Source organism: Mesoplodon densirostris, chromosome 8, assembly GCF_025265405.1.
Source record: "Mesoplodon densirostris isolate mMesDen1 chromosome 8, mMesDen1 primary haplotype, whole genome shotgun sequence".
In the NCBI taxonomy this organism is placed as follows: Eukaryota; Metazoa; Chordata; class Mammalia; order Artiodactyla; family Ziphiidae; genus Mesoplodon; species Mesoplodon densirostris.
The window spans coordinates 69,685,044-69,703,061 of NC_082668.1; the positions used below are offsets into that span (position 1 = coordinate 69,685,044).

An 18,018-nucleotide genomic window follows, 5' to 3' on the forward strand; every position below is an offset into this window, starting at 1 on the left:
GTCAGGCCAATTTAAAAACAGACCATGGCCATTTGGATGAGTTGGTTTGTTTTGTTGACTTACCTGCAGATGCAAATGGTATCTGTGAGAATCTCTGATGCCCCTTTGGTGGTTCACAGTTCCTTTCTGTTTTTTAGATTGCTCAATGATAAAAGAGAACAAGCCAGAGAGGACCTCAAAGGGCTGGAGGAGACAGTGGTATGTTGACACGTTTCCCAACTCATTTTAGTCTCAAAAACCAGATTGATTTATGATCTTTTGAATTTGTTTCTTCTAAAATTTTATTTGTGCATGTCTTTCTTGAATATCATTTTAAACATAAAACTTCCTATGGAAACATGAGAGCTGTAGAATTTATTCCCCTGGTCTTAACAGAGTGACCAACCATCCATCCATCCATCCATCCATCCATCCATCCATCCATCCATCCATCCATCCTTAAGACTGTAACCATGGAGCCCTGACTGAGATTTAAACTCAAATCAGTGCCTGCAATTTTACAGCCTCTGTATGTTGTGACTTACTTCCATGCAACAATCAATGGATATTTATTGATCACCTACTGAGGGCTGGCATGCTTTTAGGTGCTTGAGTTGCATCAGTACAAAACAGAGTTAAGATGCTGGCCCTTGTGAAGCTGCCTTTCACCTGGGGGAGACAGACAGTGAGAAATAAGGATGTAGATCATGACATCCATTAGATGGTTATAGAAAGTGCAGGGGGTACTGGTTTGGGGTGGCCCCACTGGGAGGTGACATTTGAGCAGGAACTTGAAGCAGGTAAAAGAAGGAGCCATGGGGATGTCCGGGGGAGGAGCCTTCCAGGAGAGGCAACAGCCAGTGCCAAGGCCCTGAGGTCAGCCCATGGCAGGCATGTTGGGGGACAACAGGGAGATCAATGTGTATGTGACCAAGAGAAGGGGGAGGGCAGGAGGTAGGCACAGAGAGGTCAAGGCCAGAGGAGGTGCAGGCCAGGTAGGGCCTTGGGACCTGCAGGGTTTGGGGCAGAAGAGTGACAGATGTACTTCCCTTTGGACGAAGGGCTCACCATCTGAGATCCTGGTTAGTTTTCTCTGTCCTTTCATTGGGTTTGTCTCCTCTGGTCAACTTCTGTCTCAGTTGCCCTGGGGGGCAGCTGCCCGGCTCCGAGGGCTCTCAAGAGCCCTTCAAAATGCCACGCAGCCTGTGTTTGAAGACAGACACCCCAAATAGTCTCTCAATTTGGTGAAAACATGTCAAGTCATTTCACATGACATGACAACAGAGAGAAACTGTTGTTTAGATACAGTCATGCATTTTGATTTCATTCCCATGTCATGTGAATTTATGTAGGACTGAGCCTGAATCCAAGAACTCGGTGACCCCAGACTGGAGGCAAGTGGTTGATCAGGGCTGGACCCGAGGCTGCATTCTGGCCCCTGGGCCAGTGTTAGCTGCTCCTCAAAGCCAGGTGTGGGCTCGGAGGGCACAAGCCATTCAGAACAGAAGTAGGATGACTGTTCACGGGAAGTTGGGCCTTTTGAGCCTGGTGGAGAAGACGGTGGACAGGGCGGCTGGAGGGGAAACGGAAATGAAGCCATGAAGTTGCTTCCTCCCCGTCTGTTTTCCTGGAGAAGTGGTACCCATAATCATAGATAATTATAACAATTCAGAAATATATTGAACATTAAAATGTCACTGTATTCTCACCAGCCAGAGATCAATATTTCAGTATCTTTTCTTCCTTTACACCCTTGCACTCTCTCATGCACACTCTCACCCAACATACACACCTTCCATGCCCACACCCAGAAGCTCACTCTTCACCTCTCTCTCACGGCCTCACCCACACTCAGGCACAATCACTTATTCTTTCTCACACACACATCTTCACACACACACCCACAGGCCCTCACATTCACATTCTCACGCCTGTGTTCATCCACTCACAAGTTCTTACACACTCACCCAGCACACCCCATAACATGCTGACACACACATTCACACTCATTAGTGACCATCCACACTTTCTCACTGGCACACTCACACTTTTGCTCATTGACTGTCACACCCTCCATCACGTCCACTCACACACACTCACCCCACGTGCTGACTCTCTCCCAGACTCACAAGCTTTCTGTCTTTCGCACTCACTCATGAGCATGTTCTTTTGCCCTTTCGAATGTTTTTTTGTTTTGTTTTGGCCTCACTGAGCGGCTTGTGGGATCTTAGTTCCCTGACCAGGGATCGAACCCATGCCCCCTCCAGTGGAAGCACGGAGCCCTAAGCACTGGACCTCCAGGGAAGTCCACTGAATACATATTTATTTATTTATTTATATTTTTGGCTGTGTTGGGTCTTCGATGCTGTACGCGGATTTCTCTAGTTGCAGCGAGCGGGGGGCCACTCCTCGCCGCAGCACGCAGGCTTCTCGTTGAGGTGCCTCTCTTGTTGCGGAGCACAGGCTCCAGGCACACAGGCTTCAGCAGTTGTGGCACACAGGCTCTAGAGTGCAGGCTCAGTAGTTGTGGCGCACAGACCTAGTTGCTCCACGGCATGTGGGATCCTCCCGGACCAGGGCTTGAACCCGTGTCCCCTGCATTGGCAGGTGGATTCTTAACCACTGTGCCACCAGGGAAGTCCACTGAATACTTTTTTTTTTTTTTTTTTTTTTTTTTTTTGCGGTACGCGGGCCTCTCACTGCTGTGGCCTCTCCCCTTGCGGAGCGCAGGCTCAGCGGCCATGGCTCACGGGCCCAGCCGCTCTGCGGCATGTGGGATCTTCCTGGATCGGGGCACGAACCCGTGTCCCCTGCATCGGCAGGCGGACTCTCAACCACTGCGCCACCAGGGAAGCCCTGAATACATTTTTAACAACACATTTTCCTCACTAGCCTCCTCCACTTGTTCTCCCTCCCCCGCCTCCCCCCCCCCGCCCACTCACCTATGTTCCCACCCTCACATCCATTCTCCCCGACCCCCCTACCATACACACATGCTCACACAACACACTTGGTCCCTCACACGTGGACGGACCCACTGACACAGCCTCCCACGTTCCCTCTGCAGCCCTCACTGCCCGTCCACACACATCACGCACACACACGCTTTCAATTCCCAAACTGGAACCCTGCGGTCTGTGCCATTCCAGACGTGGGTGTTTTTACTTATCCTTCCATCACATCCTCCCCAGGCTGTCAGTGTTCCTCAGGGGCAGGCCTGCTGTCCTCGGCTGACCCTTCCTGAGCCCTCCTTAGCTCTAGGCCTGCGCTGCCTCCTTGACTGTCTGGACAGGGCCGGGGTGGGACCTGCCGCCCAGGGGTTGGGGTCTGTGAAGCCCACTCCAGGGGGCGATGTTGGGAAAGGCCAGCCAGCCAGTGGGGACCTCTCTGGGGTCCCAGGCAGCCATCTGGCTTTAATAGGACACTTTGTGTGGGCTCTGGGGCTGGACCTCTCCTCCTGCTGTGTTGATGGGCCTTGGGTCCCCACCTCTCTGGTCCCACCCTCGCTGTCCCCTGTGACAGGAAGCTGAGCCCTGAGCTTTTACACAGAGGGCAACGTCCGTGCCAGGAAAGGCTTGTGACTTACTTCACAAGGGAAGGGAATCGGGGTGGGTGAAGGAATGATAATGGATACGATGGAGGAAAATTCATTGCCCCAGGAAGCCAAAATGGGGTTACGCAAGCATTCATGTGCAACTTATCAACTGTTTCCAAGGTCTTGAACTGCCCCTCCTAAACTGTTTATTGAAGTTACCTAAAAACAAACAATAATGAGAGAAAGTCGCCAGACTCCGGGCTCTGGATTATTTGGTGCTTGGCCTGGAAGAATCGCCTGGCCCTTTGACAAGACACCCGGGTCTTCTCTTCTCGTGTCCCTGCAGGGTGGTGGCGTTTTTTATGGAAAGTATTTACTGTGATTATAGTTCAATCAGTAATGAAATCCCTGAAGCGGGAGAGAGAGCTCGCAGAGCAGGGGGCCGAGGCCGAGCTCCCTTGGGCAGGGGCACAGGCAGCACAGCTACATCACTGAGAGCTCGGAGCAGCCCCCCTGCACCTGCCGCCCGGTGGCTGAGCTCTGGGCAAGCACCGCGTGCACGGCGTTCCTAACAGCAGGCCCGCTTGGCCTCCTGCAGAAAGTAATTTGCCTCATCTGAGGAATCAATTGACTTCAGGTGCTTTTTATTTCAACACAGTTATGGAATTGGACCCAGTAATATGACCTTAAATTAACATGGAACCTTTATTCAAGAAACTTATTATTTCCATGGCTTTAGAGCCTGTTTCTTCCTTTTTTCTGTGAGCTTGCGTGAGCTCCATCCCTTGACATTCTGTGTTAGAGTAGGTCAATTTAGACAAAGTGAAAAACATAAATGCAAGTGTATTTCTCTCCTTACGGGAAAATATTTTTTAAGGGAACTAGTCGTACGTCCTGTGGTAAATACACGGAGACTTAAATGGAAGGAAATATTTTGGTTTTCTGATTTTGTTAACAGAGGTCACCAGATTTGACTTAGACCTTTGTCTTAGCAATCTAATTCCTAAGGGTTCATTAGTAGAAAAGACTCTAAAATGAAGAAAAAAAATGCCCCCAAGAAGTTAATTTCATGAAAGTTATAACAACAACCAAAGGAAGCAGTAAAAGTCTAATGAAGAAATGGCTGTCAAATATGATGCATCGGGCTTCCCTGGTGGCTCAGTGGTTGAGAGTCCGCCTGCCGATGCAGGGGCTGTGGGTTCGTGCCCCGGTCTGGGAAGATGCCACATGCCGCGGAGCGGCTGGGCCCGTGAGCCATGGCCGCTGAGCCTGTGCGTCCGGAGCCTGTGCTCCGCAACAGGAGAGGCCGCAACAGTGAGAGGCCCGTGTACCGCAAAAAAAAAAAAAAAAAAAAAATGATGCATCAATACATTAATACTGGCTAATATTTATTGAATGCTTACTATGTGCCAGAAACGGTTGTAAGAGTTTTATAAGGATCATCTCATTGAAGATTGATAACAGCAGCTATGAGGCAACTACTATTTTTATCCTCATGTTACAAATAAGAAAGCTGAGGAACAGAAAGGTTAGATAAGTTGCCCAGGGTCACGCAGGTGGAAGGTCCATAAGCTCAGTGATGTAAAGCAAAAGGGGCATATGGACCACGGCCAGAGGGGTGTGGAAACATGAAAAATGTCAGTCAGTTAGGGTGGGAGAAACTGGCTAACTTTTCATTTAAATTTGTTGGCATTTTGTATAACATGTACACAATAAGTTAAAGGAAAAAAAGAGTCCATTCTGGTACAACACAGCCCTCCAGGAATTTTTATGAGAAAACTTTTGAATTTTTGTGGTTGAAGAGGAAAAAAGGTTCTATTTAAAACACAGCAAACGAGCAGGCTTTGTTCTAGTTTACACTTCACTGTTTGAGTTCCCAGTCTCTGAACCTTGGGGTGCCCCTGAGAAGATGCCAGGTGGAGGGGGAGGATATGAGTGGTGGGCAGGTCAGAGGAAGTGGGGAGCCCCATGGCCTCGATGGTTGGCTTACAGAGCTTTATGGAGATGTCTGGGGTTGATGGTCTCGTGCCAGCTGGGTCATAAATTCAGCGTGTTCCCTCATTTAAGTGGCATTTTAACAATCTTCTCTTCCAGTCTCGAGAACTACAGACTCTGCACAACCTCCGTAAACTCTTCGTCCAGGATCTGACCGCCCGGGTTAAAAAAGTGAGTTCTAGTTTGTGTGAATGGGACTGAGAAGAAAAGTTGGCCGAAACGAGTCATTTTCAGTTGAAGTATCACTTGCTTAAATCGGGGCTGGTTATGCTTAAAAATTAATTACTTCATGCCAGAGAATGTGATTAAAAGAATGTGCTGCAGGGGGAAAAAATACTTGGGAACATTTTTCCATCTGATTTTTCCTTCTTAGTAAAAGGAAGTTATATTGGATTGGCCAGAGAAGTTCGTTTGGGTTTTTCCTGTAACATTTTATGGAAAAACCCGAACGAACATTTTTGGCCAACCCAATATCCTTTCAAACGAACACATATTTATCTGGCCGCAGTGTGAAAACCTCTGAGTGATGCAGGGAAAACCCAGAGGGGTCTCATCAGACAGCGTGGCCCTGAAGCCTGGTGAACGATGTCAGGGACGTGGAAGTGAGGGGCTAGAGCCTCATCTTTGCTTGTTAAGGCCATGAGGGGCCAGGTCAGAGTGTACGAAGCACTTTAACATCCGGCGTCTTGTTTGCTCTCCCCAGGAGCCATGTAAGTGGTTCTTAGTGTTCTGTTTTGCAGCTGTGGAGATGGGCTCAGAGGTTGCGTGACCTCCCGAGATCACACAGCTGGGGAGAGCCAGAGATGGGATTGTAATCCAGGTCTGTGTGACTCCATAGTCTGAGCTTCTTTGGTCCTTGTGCCACACACAGTGACAGTGGTCTTGGGAGTCACTGAACCACTGTTCAGAGCAGCTAGCAGAGGTTTCAGGATGGGGGAGGGGGAGGGGGAAACAGCAAGGGGGCTACGCTTTAAAGATATTTGAAAGTGATGGATGAGGAGCAGTGGGCAAACCCAGAGGTATGACAGGATGGACGGAAGGTATATTTAAGAAAAGTGTGTGCATGGGGGTCTGTGTGAAGGAGCCAAGGAAAAGGGATGAAATATATTAAAAGAAAAAGAGGAGGTGACTGATGGAGTCGGATCTGAGAAGACAGAATGGACAGTATAGGGGAATGTATTAGGCTTGGTAGATGGAAAGGGCCCACTTTCCCAGAGAGGAGATGTGGAGAAGCCAAGATGGAGACATTCGTAGGGAAATACATGACAGTGGGAAGAGATGCATCTGAAGACTTCGACCTTCTCAATTAATGTGGAGAGGAAGGTGCTCAGTGGAGAAGAAGGAAGAGAATGGGAAGCCCACGGAGACTAGAGGAGGCTCAGGCAGCTGTGGGGGATCTGCTGAGGATGAACAAAAGGATGCTGAACAGTGTGGGAGTGTCCAGCTGAGGGTCAGAGCACGGATTTGTCGTGGCACCTGACAACACAATTCTAGTGAGTTTGGAGGCCTGGGAATAAAAACAAGGAAAGAGGGTGGAGAATGATGGGAGGTTTCAAGGTGGCACTGGTCAGGAGGTAGGTAGTGATCACCATCATCAAAATAGAAGTGACTGGAGGACCTGGACCAGGGAGGAGAGAGAGGCCAGAGCAGAGGTGATGGAGACAGAGACTAGAGAGGTTATGACCAGAACCAAAAAGGCTCAGTCGGAGGGAGGAGGTGTTCCGAGGAGGGTGCAGAGCTTGAGATCAGACTTCCCTGACTTCACGATATAAAACTCTCTGGGAAGAACCTACTCCTAGACCAGTGGTTCTAAAAGTGTGGCCACCTGGCCAGCAGCACTAACGTCACCTGGGAACTTGCTAGAGGTGCAAATTCTCAGACCCACGCTGGATCCACTGACTCAGAGACGAGGGTAGGGCTCAGCAATCTGAGTTTTAACAAATCCTCTTCTGGGTTTGAGAACCCCGGATTTAGATCAAAGAGACAGGTTTGAGTTGTTCATACAGACATCACGTCTCAGAAAGAGAAGGGTGATGATCTCTTCTATAATGAGACAAAGCAAGCGTGCTTTGCCATTTTTGGACTCCAGGATGTGTTTCTACATGTATTTCCCAACTTATCTGGCCACTCAGCTTGGTAGTGCTGGGAGAACAGTGTTTTTATCCATCTCAAGATCTGATAAATTTCGAGAGTTGATCCAGCACAGCACGCAGATGCCGTGACTAGTCTGAGATGGATTCATTAAGTAATTTCATGGAATTGGACACTGAAGGGACAAGCAGAGGCCATTGAGACTTCCCAGTGGGACCACAGACACTTTCCCACAGCTTGATGACTTGTTATCTCACTTGTGATGTTTGAAATGAAACTTGGGTCTTGGGCTTATGTTTTTTTTTTTTTTAACATCTTTATTGGAGTATAATTGCTTTACATTGTTGTGTTAGTTGCTGCTGTATAACAAAGCGAATCAGCTATACGTATACATATATCCCCATATCCCCTCCCTCTTGCGTCTCCCTCCCACCCTCCCTATCCCACTTCTAGGTGGTCACAAAACACTGAGCTGATCTCCCTGTACAATGCAGCTGCTTCCCACTAGCTATCAGTTTTACATTTGGTAGTGTATATATGTCCGTGCCACTCTCTCACTTCGTCCCAGCTTCCCCTTCCCCCTCCCCGTGTCCTCAAGTCCATTCTCTACATCTGTGTCTTTATTCCTGTCCTGTTGAGCTTATGTTTTCACACTAGTTCTTCTTAATGAGTTTTGGAACACTTCCTTTTGAAAAGAAAAGCCTCTATTTACCTGCATGCAAGGGAGAGGTATATTTCACAAAGAGAGCTGTATCTAATCTGAATCCCTCAAAAAAAGATTAGAAGTTTTTTTGTCAGCTGTCCAAAGAAAGAACACTTTTGATACCGATCAAGGAAATTAATTGGGAAGAAGGTCAAGTCTAAACTTTTAGAACCACTCTTCATTTTCACTTTCAGAATAACCTTTAGTAAGATTGGGGGTTTTCTTTCAAATGGCTCATCCACATGATGTTGGGACTGGGGGTGGGCAGTGTGGAGGCCTGTCCCGCTGACCCCTTGGTGTTGATGCAGAGTGTAGAGCTGGACAGCGACGAGGGAGGAGGCAGTGCCGCCCAGAAGCAGAAAATTTCCTTCCTGGAGAATAACCTGGAGCAGCTCACTAAGGTCCACAAACAGGTAGGAGGGTTGCGTCATCTTCCTCCTGCTTCTCTTTCTCTCCTGGAGAGAAGCCCTGCTGGATTTGGCCCTAGTGAGGGAGGTGACTCTGATATAGAAGGTAAAAGGACAGTACATCACTAGGGAACATCAGTGCTGGAAGGGACCTGGCACTCTTTTAGCCTTCAGTGACTTCTTTTGTATAGAAAATACCTTTTTTTTTTTTTTTTTTTTAATTTTATGTTTTGGTCGTGCCGCCTGGCATGCGGGATCTTAGTTCCCCGACCAAGGATCGAACCTGCACCCCCTGCGGTGGAAGCGCAGAGTCTTAACCACTGGACCACCAGGGAAGTCCTAAAATACTTTCTTTGATGGAAGCCAAATATAAGGAATTGAGTGTGAGCTCTCTGGGGCTTGGGGAGCAGGGTGTTCAGTCGTGTCTTTTCATCCTGCCTCCCGTCCCAACCTCCAACCCCAGCTGGCCTCAGTGTCTCCCGTGATGCTTTTCAGGACCCTCTGTGGACCCAAAGACGCCACAGAATGCAAAGTGGATGCCACTGAGCTGGGTCAGGCTCCCTCTTTTTTTTTTTTTTTTTTTTTGCAGTACGCGGGCCTCTCACTGCTGCGGCCTCTCCCGTCGCGGAGCACAGGCTCCGGACGCGCAGGCCCAGCGCCCACGGGCCCAGCCACTCCGCAGCACGCAGGACCCTCCTGGACCGGGGCACGAACCCGTGTCCCCTGCATCGGCAGGCGGACTCTCAACCACTGCGCCACCAGGGAAGCCCCAGGCTCCCTCTTTTTATAGATGAGGAAACAGCCTGGGCGAGGAAGCCACTGGCTTCATCCCACATGTGGGAGCACTGGGGCTGGAACCAGCCCCCTCTCTGCACTGTCGCCCTATTTCTTGGGCATCCTCTCAGTTTCCTGCAACACCCTGGAGTTTGTCTAGAGTGACAGAGAGCAATAACCATGTCCAAACCTACCGGTGACTTAGGCAGATTATTTGTCTCCTTTCTGTTTAAATGCTGGAATGTTCATGACGGTTTTCCCTAAATCCTCAAGATTTGGGATCTGATAAAAATGGTCCAATGTTTTGGACCCCATGGCCAAGGGGAGGTCATTTCTCTTTGACTTGTTACATCCTCTTCAACATTACTGATGATGGCATTTTCCCCCAGAGGGAGGATGACAGATTCAACATGGTTGAAGACATTCAAGCAAATTGTTGATGAGAAATAGAAAAGCAGAAACTACCAGGGAACTTGAAATAGAGCTCTGAAATTCATTAATTATTTTATTCATGAATTCAATGAATGTTTATTAAAAACCTACTCTCTGCCGGGCACTGGAGATGGTGCTGGGTGGGGCTACAGGAGTAAAGAAAACAGGTGTAGACCCAGCAATAGTTCAACCTTTGTTTAGCACTTAAGATTCTCAAAACTTTTCCTGATCCATTTGGATTCCCACAATGATCCTATTTATGTAGCATGTAGACTTCGAGTGGTTGAGTGACTCACACCTGGTCAGATGGCCAGGCAGTAACAGATCTGGCTCTTGAGCCCATTCTTAACCCAGGGCGAGCCTGTTCCTTCTTAACTGAGGGTCTTAGGTAATGAAAGAATGAGAAGTATCCCTGAGTTACCCGTTAGCCTCTGGATATGTTACAAAGTGGGGTCCAAACCCAGTGCTGGTGTAGACAATGTGTCCTGGCTTGGAAGGAGGCCTTCGGAGAGCTCTAGAACATGAATGCCTTTCACTGAGCGTGTCTGAACTGGCTTCACATTTCTTATCTTCCACATGCCAATGTCCAGGTAGTCAATTTTCTCTGGCAAGTCCCCCCCCCCTCACCCCTCAAACAAAAGAGGCAGTAAATCCCACCCAAGCCTGAAAGTTTCCTACAGCTGGAAATGGCTTTTTTTTTTTTTGCGGTACGCGGGCCTCTCACTGTTGTGGCCTCTCCCGTTGCGGAGCACAGGCTCCGGACGCGCAGGCTCAGCGGCCATGGCTCACGGGCCCAGCCACTCCGCGGCATGTGAGATCTTCCCGGACCGGGGCACGAACCCGTGTCCCCTGCATCGGCAGGGACTGCGCCACCAGGGAAGCCCTGGAAATGGCTTTTGATTCTATCGTACACCTCTCCCCGCTTTCTCGTACCCGTGAATCCTGTGTTTGGCAAATTGGAGCCTCAGGGTATGGGATTTTTATTCCCGTTGGTCCCATCGTTTATGGTCTTATGGACTCTCCAAGACGGCCCTGGTGGGGCGCGCGGGTGGTGGTTCTAGCTGCTCTCCTGACACCTTCTCAGGCCCTGCAGTGTGTCTGCCCACCCCCACTCCCGGCCCCCCATAACTCCCCACCTCTCCCTCCCGCCACAGCTGGTCCGGGACAACGCAGACCTGCGCTGTGAGCTGCCCAAGCTGGAGAAGCGCCTGCGTGCCACGGCCGAGCGCGTCAAGGCGCTGGAGAGCGCGCTGAAGGAGGCCAAGGAGAACGCCATGCGGGACCGCAAGCGCTACCAGCAGGAGGTGGACCGCATCAAGGAGGCTGTGCGAGCCAAGAACATGGCCAGGAGGGCCCACTCAGCCCAGATCGGTACGTGTACCCGCACCCGGGCCCTTGATAGAAGGCGAGGGCTCCTCTGACCGGACGCTCTGGGCGGGGCGGCCCGGCCCCTCCCGGCACCCAGCGTCCATCCTGGGAGGATGGGATGGCCAGGCGTGTGCTTCCTTACACTGAGAGATTCTGGGGGACCTTGTGATCATCAAAGCTAGTGAGCTCAGCAGAGGAGGCGGCCAGCCCTGGCTGCAGGCAGAGGTGTTTGGCTGTAAACAGATAGAGGTATACTTTCTCTGGAATACCGGAATGTATGGCTTGCTCAGGAAAGCCCGAAGGCCCCTTCTGTTCTGCACCCGGCAGAACCATGAAGGAGCGATGTGTAGCCAGAAGCCTCAGGGAGAGCTGCTTGCAAGCACAGCCTTGGAAATACTCTGGAGAGAGCCAGGCCTGGCATCAGTGAGTGCAGGAGACCTGGACAGCCAACCCCTTCAAGACCTGGATTTGGACCCACGCAAAGAATGAGAGTGTGCCTGTTGAGTCATAGTTCTTGGGATAGTGCCCTGAGAGTAGAAGGAATTTAAGGATGGTCTCTAGAGAGCTTCTTTCTTTCTTTCTTTCTTTTCTTTTTCTTTTTTAAATTGAAACATCTCCAATAACATGTAATATTATTTCTCATCAGATATTGCTGTGCAGATGTTATGTAAACCAGCAACTTCATGTTTCTAGTTTTAAGATCATAATTTACATTAGTGGTTCATTGCATTTATTGGGTCTTATACCCTTGGACTATCTACTGAAAACTGTGAACTCTCTCCCCCTCAAATGCATCACAGACAGAATTCTGCATCCAGTTTCAGGGAGATGCTGTTGGAACCCATTGGGACCCACGGATCTGCCTCAGATAAAACTGAAAGTCCTCTGTTTCTCATTTTCCTTGATAAGAATTGAAATAATTGATATGCAAGGTCTCTCTGTCCCCTAAACATTGGGTGCCTTGGATTAACTAACTGTACTAATCGGAGGGCAAACCTCCCGCTTTCAGAAAGTTCTGGTGATTGATAAGAATTGTAATGTCGATAAAAAGTGTGCCTCTTGGTTTTCGCACATGACCTGGAGGTATCTCGGCGCGGCTGTTTAAGCCCTTTCTGAATGTCTCTTCTCTCTTTTCTGTCGGTTGGATACAGCCAAGCCCATCCGCCCTGGACACTACCCAGCATCGTCTCCAACGGCCGTCCACGCCATCCGAGGGGGAGGAGGCAGCTCTTCAAACTCCACTCACTACCAGAAATAAACACAAAGTGAGTCCCTAGTGTCAGGGGTGGCTTCCGTCCGGGGCAGCCTTGGGGCTCTCCCTGCTTCTGCCTGGCCCTCAGCCATGTGTGTGTGGACCTGCAGTGGAGAGGAAAGAGTGCAGCTCTACCCCAGCACAGGCCCTGGGGCTTCAGGCTATCAGGGGCCTGGGTCTACCTTCAACTCAGTCTAGGGCCTCAGGGTCTTCCAGCTAAGGTCACCTGGTGCCAGGGACCCTTCAGGGACGGGGAGGGTGCGGTGAATGATTCATCCGAGCTTTCTTTTGTCTGTGGGACTCCCTCTGTAGCTGGCATCCAAAAGGGCATTACCTGTTTGTCAACTGCTTTTACCCAGAGCAGGCAGATGTGGGTGACTGCTTTAAGTCTCAGGAACTGAATATAAAGAAAGAGCCAGATAATAGAAAGTCACATTTTTATAACTACTATCTGAACGCAACAAATGGAGTCTTTAAGAATTGTGCAGATTGGGCTTCCCTGGTGGCACAGTGGTTGAGAGTCTGCCTGCCGATGCAGGGGACACGGGTTCGTGCCCCGGTCCGGGAAGATGCGGAGCGGCTGGGCCCATGAGCCATGGCTGCTGAGCCTGCGCGTCCGGAGCCTGTGCTCCGCAACGGGAGAGGCCACAACAGTGAGAGGCCCGCGAACCGCAGGGAAAAAAAAAAAAAAAAAAGAACTGTGCAGATTTATGTCTAGGTAGGTCCAGACCACTTTTTTCTTTGAGATGGTGGTCTGAAAACTTCTCTTCCCACTCTCCACGTGCCTGACATTGCTGTACCAGCACAAAGGAAAAAGTGATGTCCTTTAGAAAAGAGAAGGAGAGAGCACAAGCCTGTCCTCTTGTACTTGAGATAAAGAGTTTACTGGTTGGGCAGGGCAGACAGCTAGGTGGCCGGAAAACTCTGTTTAGAGAAACTCTGACTCTGGGCCAGTAACTTGTAGATGGGAGGAGGTGGATCCTAATGTTGACCTTGGAGTCTTAGTCCTCACTAGGGAAGCTTGTGAGCTTGACAGCAAAGCCGCAGCGATCAGGGGCAACTCAGGAGAGTGGTGGTTCCTCACCCAGTCCTTTTTGCATCAAGGTAAGGAAAGTGAATATGAGGGGCTGGAGACCCCACTCAGGGGGTACGACAGTATTGCTAAGGCTCAGACTAAAACTTCCAAGGTGGAAGCTTGGCGGCTGCACCCAGGCAACTTTCACCTGCCCTGCCCCAGGCAGCATGTCAAGGAGCGGGACAGGTCGAGGCAGGCCACGGACGGGCAGCGTGCCCACCACCTTCTGCCGTATGCTTGGAGGGTGGATGCAGAGTTATCTTGGCTGTGGGCCACCCTATTCAGATGCGATCTCTGCTTTCAATCGGAAATAAAGTAGAGCTGGATGTTATAGAATTGCTTCTGACTGCACGTTATCAGTGTTGCGGATGCCACTTGAAGGGAACTGTAAGAACAAATTGGGCCGCTTAGAACAGAAAGCCTAAAGCAGTGGTTCTCGAACTTTGGTGGGTGTCAGCATCATCTAGCACACCCAGACACCCAGGCTCCTTGAAGTAGCATAGGCCCAGAGCCTTTGTATTTTTACCAAGTACCCCAGGTGATTTTGCTAGCCACCTAAGTTTGAGACCTGCTAGCCTAAAATATCCTAAAGTGGCTGATACAGGATGGACGTTTATTTCTTTGTCACGTAAAGGACATTTGAGGGTGGTCTGTCAGTGGCTGGTAGAAAAACTCTACAGTGACAACAGAAAGCTAGCCTCTTAAATTTAGACTCACTGTCCTCAGCAAGTACCTTCCTTGCTGGTCTCCTAAATGACTTCCTCAAGCTCGCCTAAATGACTTCTGCAGTTCTAGCTATCGTGCCTGTGTGTTGCGTGTTCAGCAAGCAGAGAGGAAGCTGGGGAGAGGCAAAAGCAGCTCTTACAGTTGAATGAGCTTCCTTTAAGTAGCCTTCCCAGAGGTCCCATCCAACTCTGATGCCTGCATCCCTCTGGCCAGAATTGAAACACGTGGCCACATCTAGCTTCAAGGGAGGCTGGAGAAGGTAGTCTTTAGCTGGGCAGATCACCGCCCCAAACAAGAGTAGTGTTCTATTGCCTAGGACAAGGAGATGGAGGTTGGGTGGGCAACCAGCACTCTACTTGTTGAACACCTGATCTGCAGCGGCACTGTACTGGATGTAATATCTACATCACCCCATTTGATGGAAGCACCGGGTTAGTGTGTACGCTTGGCTCCCAGCAAGCTTTTAATGGCTATACCGGCCCAGGGATTCTGGGGTCAGAGACTGTGCAGTGGACAGTCCCTCTCCTCGTGCATGCCCATAAAGGCCTGTCAGACCCACGTTTTATGGAGGGTGCGTACAACCAGATGTTGGCCAGGCCTCACCCATATATCCCCTTCTCACTCTGAAGACCGAAAATCAATAGGTCTGGTGAGACTTTGAAGACCTTCAACGTATGGAACCACCCTCACCTGTCATGGCCGTTCATTTCTTTCTCTAACTCAGAGTGTTATGAGTGGTTTTGATGATTTTATCTGAAATTGGAACCTCCACCACCCACCTTGTCTATTCAAATGACTCCTGTAACTTCGTGTCACCAAAGAAACAGGCCCCATTCCAGTGTCGGGATGGTGGTAGGGTCGAAGGGCCTGACTTTGGACGAGCGACCTGGGTCAGGTGTCAGGTCTTCCACTGCCTTCGAGTTACTTAACCTCATGGTCGGTTTCCTTGTCTGTGAAACGGGGAGAATCCTTGCCCTGGGCCACGGGCATTGATTTGAGGACTAAATGAGGTCATACTTCTGAGCTACTTGGCACATAACAAGTGCTCAAGAAAATGTCAGCTGTAGAAGAGGCTAGCGCTGCAAGCTTGGCACACAGTGGGTGGTCCATGAATGTTGGTTTATATTCTCTTCTAATTCTCATGGTTGTTACAAAATAGCTTTTAGTCTGTAGCAATTGATCATAACCACAGCAGGGAAGGCCCATGTCTAAGTATCCTATTTGGTGCTATGACCAGATATAAGGGGTTTTAAAGATACTATCATTTATTTATCCAAAAGTTATGAACAGCAACATTGACTATTTTTATGAAAATAACTGGGCATTGGTCAGTGGAGGTTAAAAAAAGGATGATAACCAGTGGAGTAGGGAATTATAATTGGAAGTGAGGAAATGCTTATTAAAAAATAAGCTTATTAAAAAAATTAGAAATATGGAATTAATTGCTTAGATGAGATCGAAAGCTTTTTGAGATGATGTTTCCTGCTCTTTGGATTCTCGTTCTGAAGTGTGTCTGTCCTGTAGAAATGATCTCAACTGCTGACTCTTCCCAGCCCTCCTTTTGGAGCCAGAGCAGCACATTCATACTTGGGCAGCAACTGGGTACCTTTGGGATTTCTTTCTGCTTCATTTCAGGATTCAAGGAATATAGTCACAATGAGTCTTTCGGTTTATGCTCAAAGTTTCAGAGCAACTGAAGATGCCAACATATAGAAATCAAAAGAACCCAGGACAATGCCAGCTTTTATCTCATCTCATTCAAATCTGGGGCGTGGGCTGCATCAGGAGGAGGGGCCCATCTTTTTCAACCCCCAAAGCTGGACATGGGGCAGTACAGTGCAGTAAGCTGACACCACGGGATATGGGATTGGCCAGATGTGGGTTCCAGCCCTGTCCTTGGCTCTATTCCTGTGTGACATTGGGCAAATTGCTTGATTATTTTTAGCCTCAGTTTCTTCATCTGCCAAATGGGATCAGGCATTTTGTACTTGCTCTGTACTTGGTTTAACAGTAAAGAGACAAAGAAGGCTCTGTTCTTGTGTACTGACACGCTTGTCGGGGGGAGATAGACAGCAAATAAAGACAGTAACTGCAAATAGTGTTAAGTGTTCTGAAGAAAATAAGAACAGGTTAATGAAAAAGAGATGGGGGACACTTATTTAGAAGAGGGGGTGACATTTGAGCTGAGAACTAAATGATGAGAAATGCCAGCCCCGCAATGACATGGGCACAGACACTTGCTGGAAGGTGAGTCCAGACTGTGGCATATTTGAGGAACCACAGGAAGGCTGATAAGGCTGGAGAACAGGGGAGACCATCATAACTAGGAATGTTGGGGAGGGAGATGGGACCAGATAAATGAGGCCTTTGAGGCTGAGGTGAGCAGTTCAGAGTGTAAGCTAGGCGTGTAGGGCCAGTGGGGGCTTTGGGCATGGGAGTGCTGGGACTCAGTTCCTGATTAGGAGAGGTCTGCCTGGGCTGGACTCTGGAGGAAGGAGGGGGGTGGGGTGAGTGTAAGAGCAGGGGGCTCCCTTGGGGGCTATTGCGGGTGGCCACTTTGGGGGGAGTAGCACTGAGCCAGGGTGACCGCAGCAAGTGGTCAGAGTCAGCCTGTGTTGCAGAGCTGAGGGTGGAGGGGAGAGAAGGAGGGCTGGGTGGGAATCAAAGGTGGTTCCTAGGCTGGGGCCCTAGCAACCAGGTCAATACAGGTACCTTTTAGCCATGACTGGGAAAATTGGGCAATGAACAGATTTTATGGAAAAACAGAGTTTGGTTGATTATGAGATGCCTCTTAGACAATCCAACCTAGTTCACCATCCAAGCGGGTATGTTGAGTAGGCGGTGGGACCCATAAGCTCGGGAGAAAGATCAGGGCTGAGATCATAGGGAACTGTAGCCCGTAGATGGTGTTTAAGGCCGTGGAGTGGCGGAGGTGATCTGGAGAAAGGTGGATAGAGGCGGAGGGTGGGAGAGTCAGGCCAGGCCTGGGGACTGGCCAATGGAAAGGTCAGAAAAAGGAGGTAGCACCAGTAAAGGGGTCTGAGGGGGCAAGAATGTGATGTTTGGGGAGGTGAAGTGCAGCCCTGCTTCCTAAGGGGAGGTCCTTAGCTGTGCCAAAGGCTGCTCAGAGCTCCAGGAGGGTAACCACAGGGACTGAGGGCAGTGCCCTCAGCTTCAGCACGAGGGGGAAGCATGGACCAGAGGGCATGGGGGTGGGGAAATAGAGCCAGTCACGGCACGCAGCTTGAAGTTTTGTTCGAAGGAGCAGAGGAATGGAGGGATGTGGGGTTAAGACGGGATTTGCATTTCTTTTTTAAGGTAGGAGCCATTGCAGCTTATTTGTACGCTGATGGTAATGATCCAGCTGGGAAGGGAAATTGATAACTTAGGAGACAGGAGAATTATAGTAGAGAGTGTTGGCTTTCTGAGAGGTGCTGTGATCCAGAACATAAGCAGAGGCAACACTGCACTCAAGGTGACAGGAAGGCAGAGCAGAAAGCACAGATGCTGGTGGCTGGTAGATGGGGGTGCTGGTAGAGCCATCCAGTAAGATGGATCCCATCTTAGCGCCTGTTTTCTCATGCAAGTAAGAAGCCGGGTTACCAGCTGAGAGGGTGGGGGGAGACCGTCTTGCAGGCTGAAGAGAGAAGGCATGAAATAAGTCTCTCAGGCGGTGCTGAG

The 18,018-nt window shown here is 49.6% G+C and overlaps 1 protein-coding gene across 1 annotated transcript in view; it reads left to right on the forward strand.

Moving 5' to 3' along the window:
• Nucleotides 1-18,018, forward strand: part of KIF5C (kinesin family member 5C) — a 168,798-nt gene that overhangs the window by 137,574 nt on the left and 13,206 nt on the right. The window contains exons 21-25 of the mRNA XM_060106261.1: nt 138-198; nt 5,609-5,680; nt 8,612-8,716; nt 11,071-11,287; nt 12,436-12,549. Coding sequence (XP_059962244.1) covers nt 138-198; nt 5,609-5,680; nt 8,612-8,716; nt 11,071-11,287; nt 12,436-12,542 — 562 coding nt within the window. The 3' untranslated portion in view covers nt 12,543-12,549. The remainder of the gene's footprint in view (nt 1-137; nt 199-5,608; nt 5,681-8,611; nt 8,717-11,070; nt 11,288-12,435; nt 12,550-18,018) is intronic.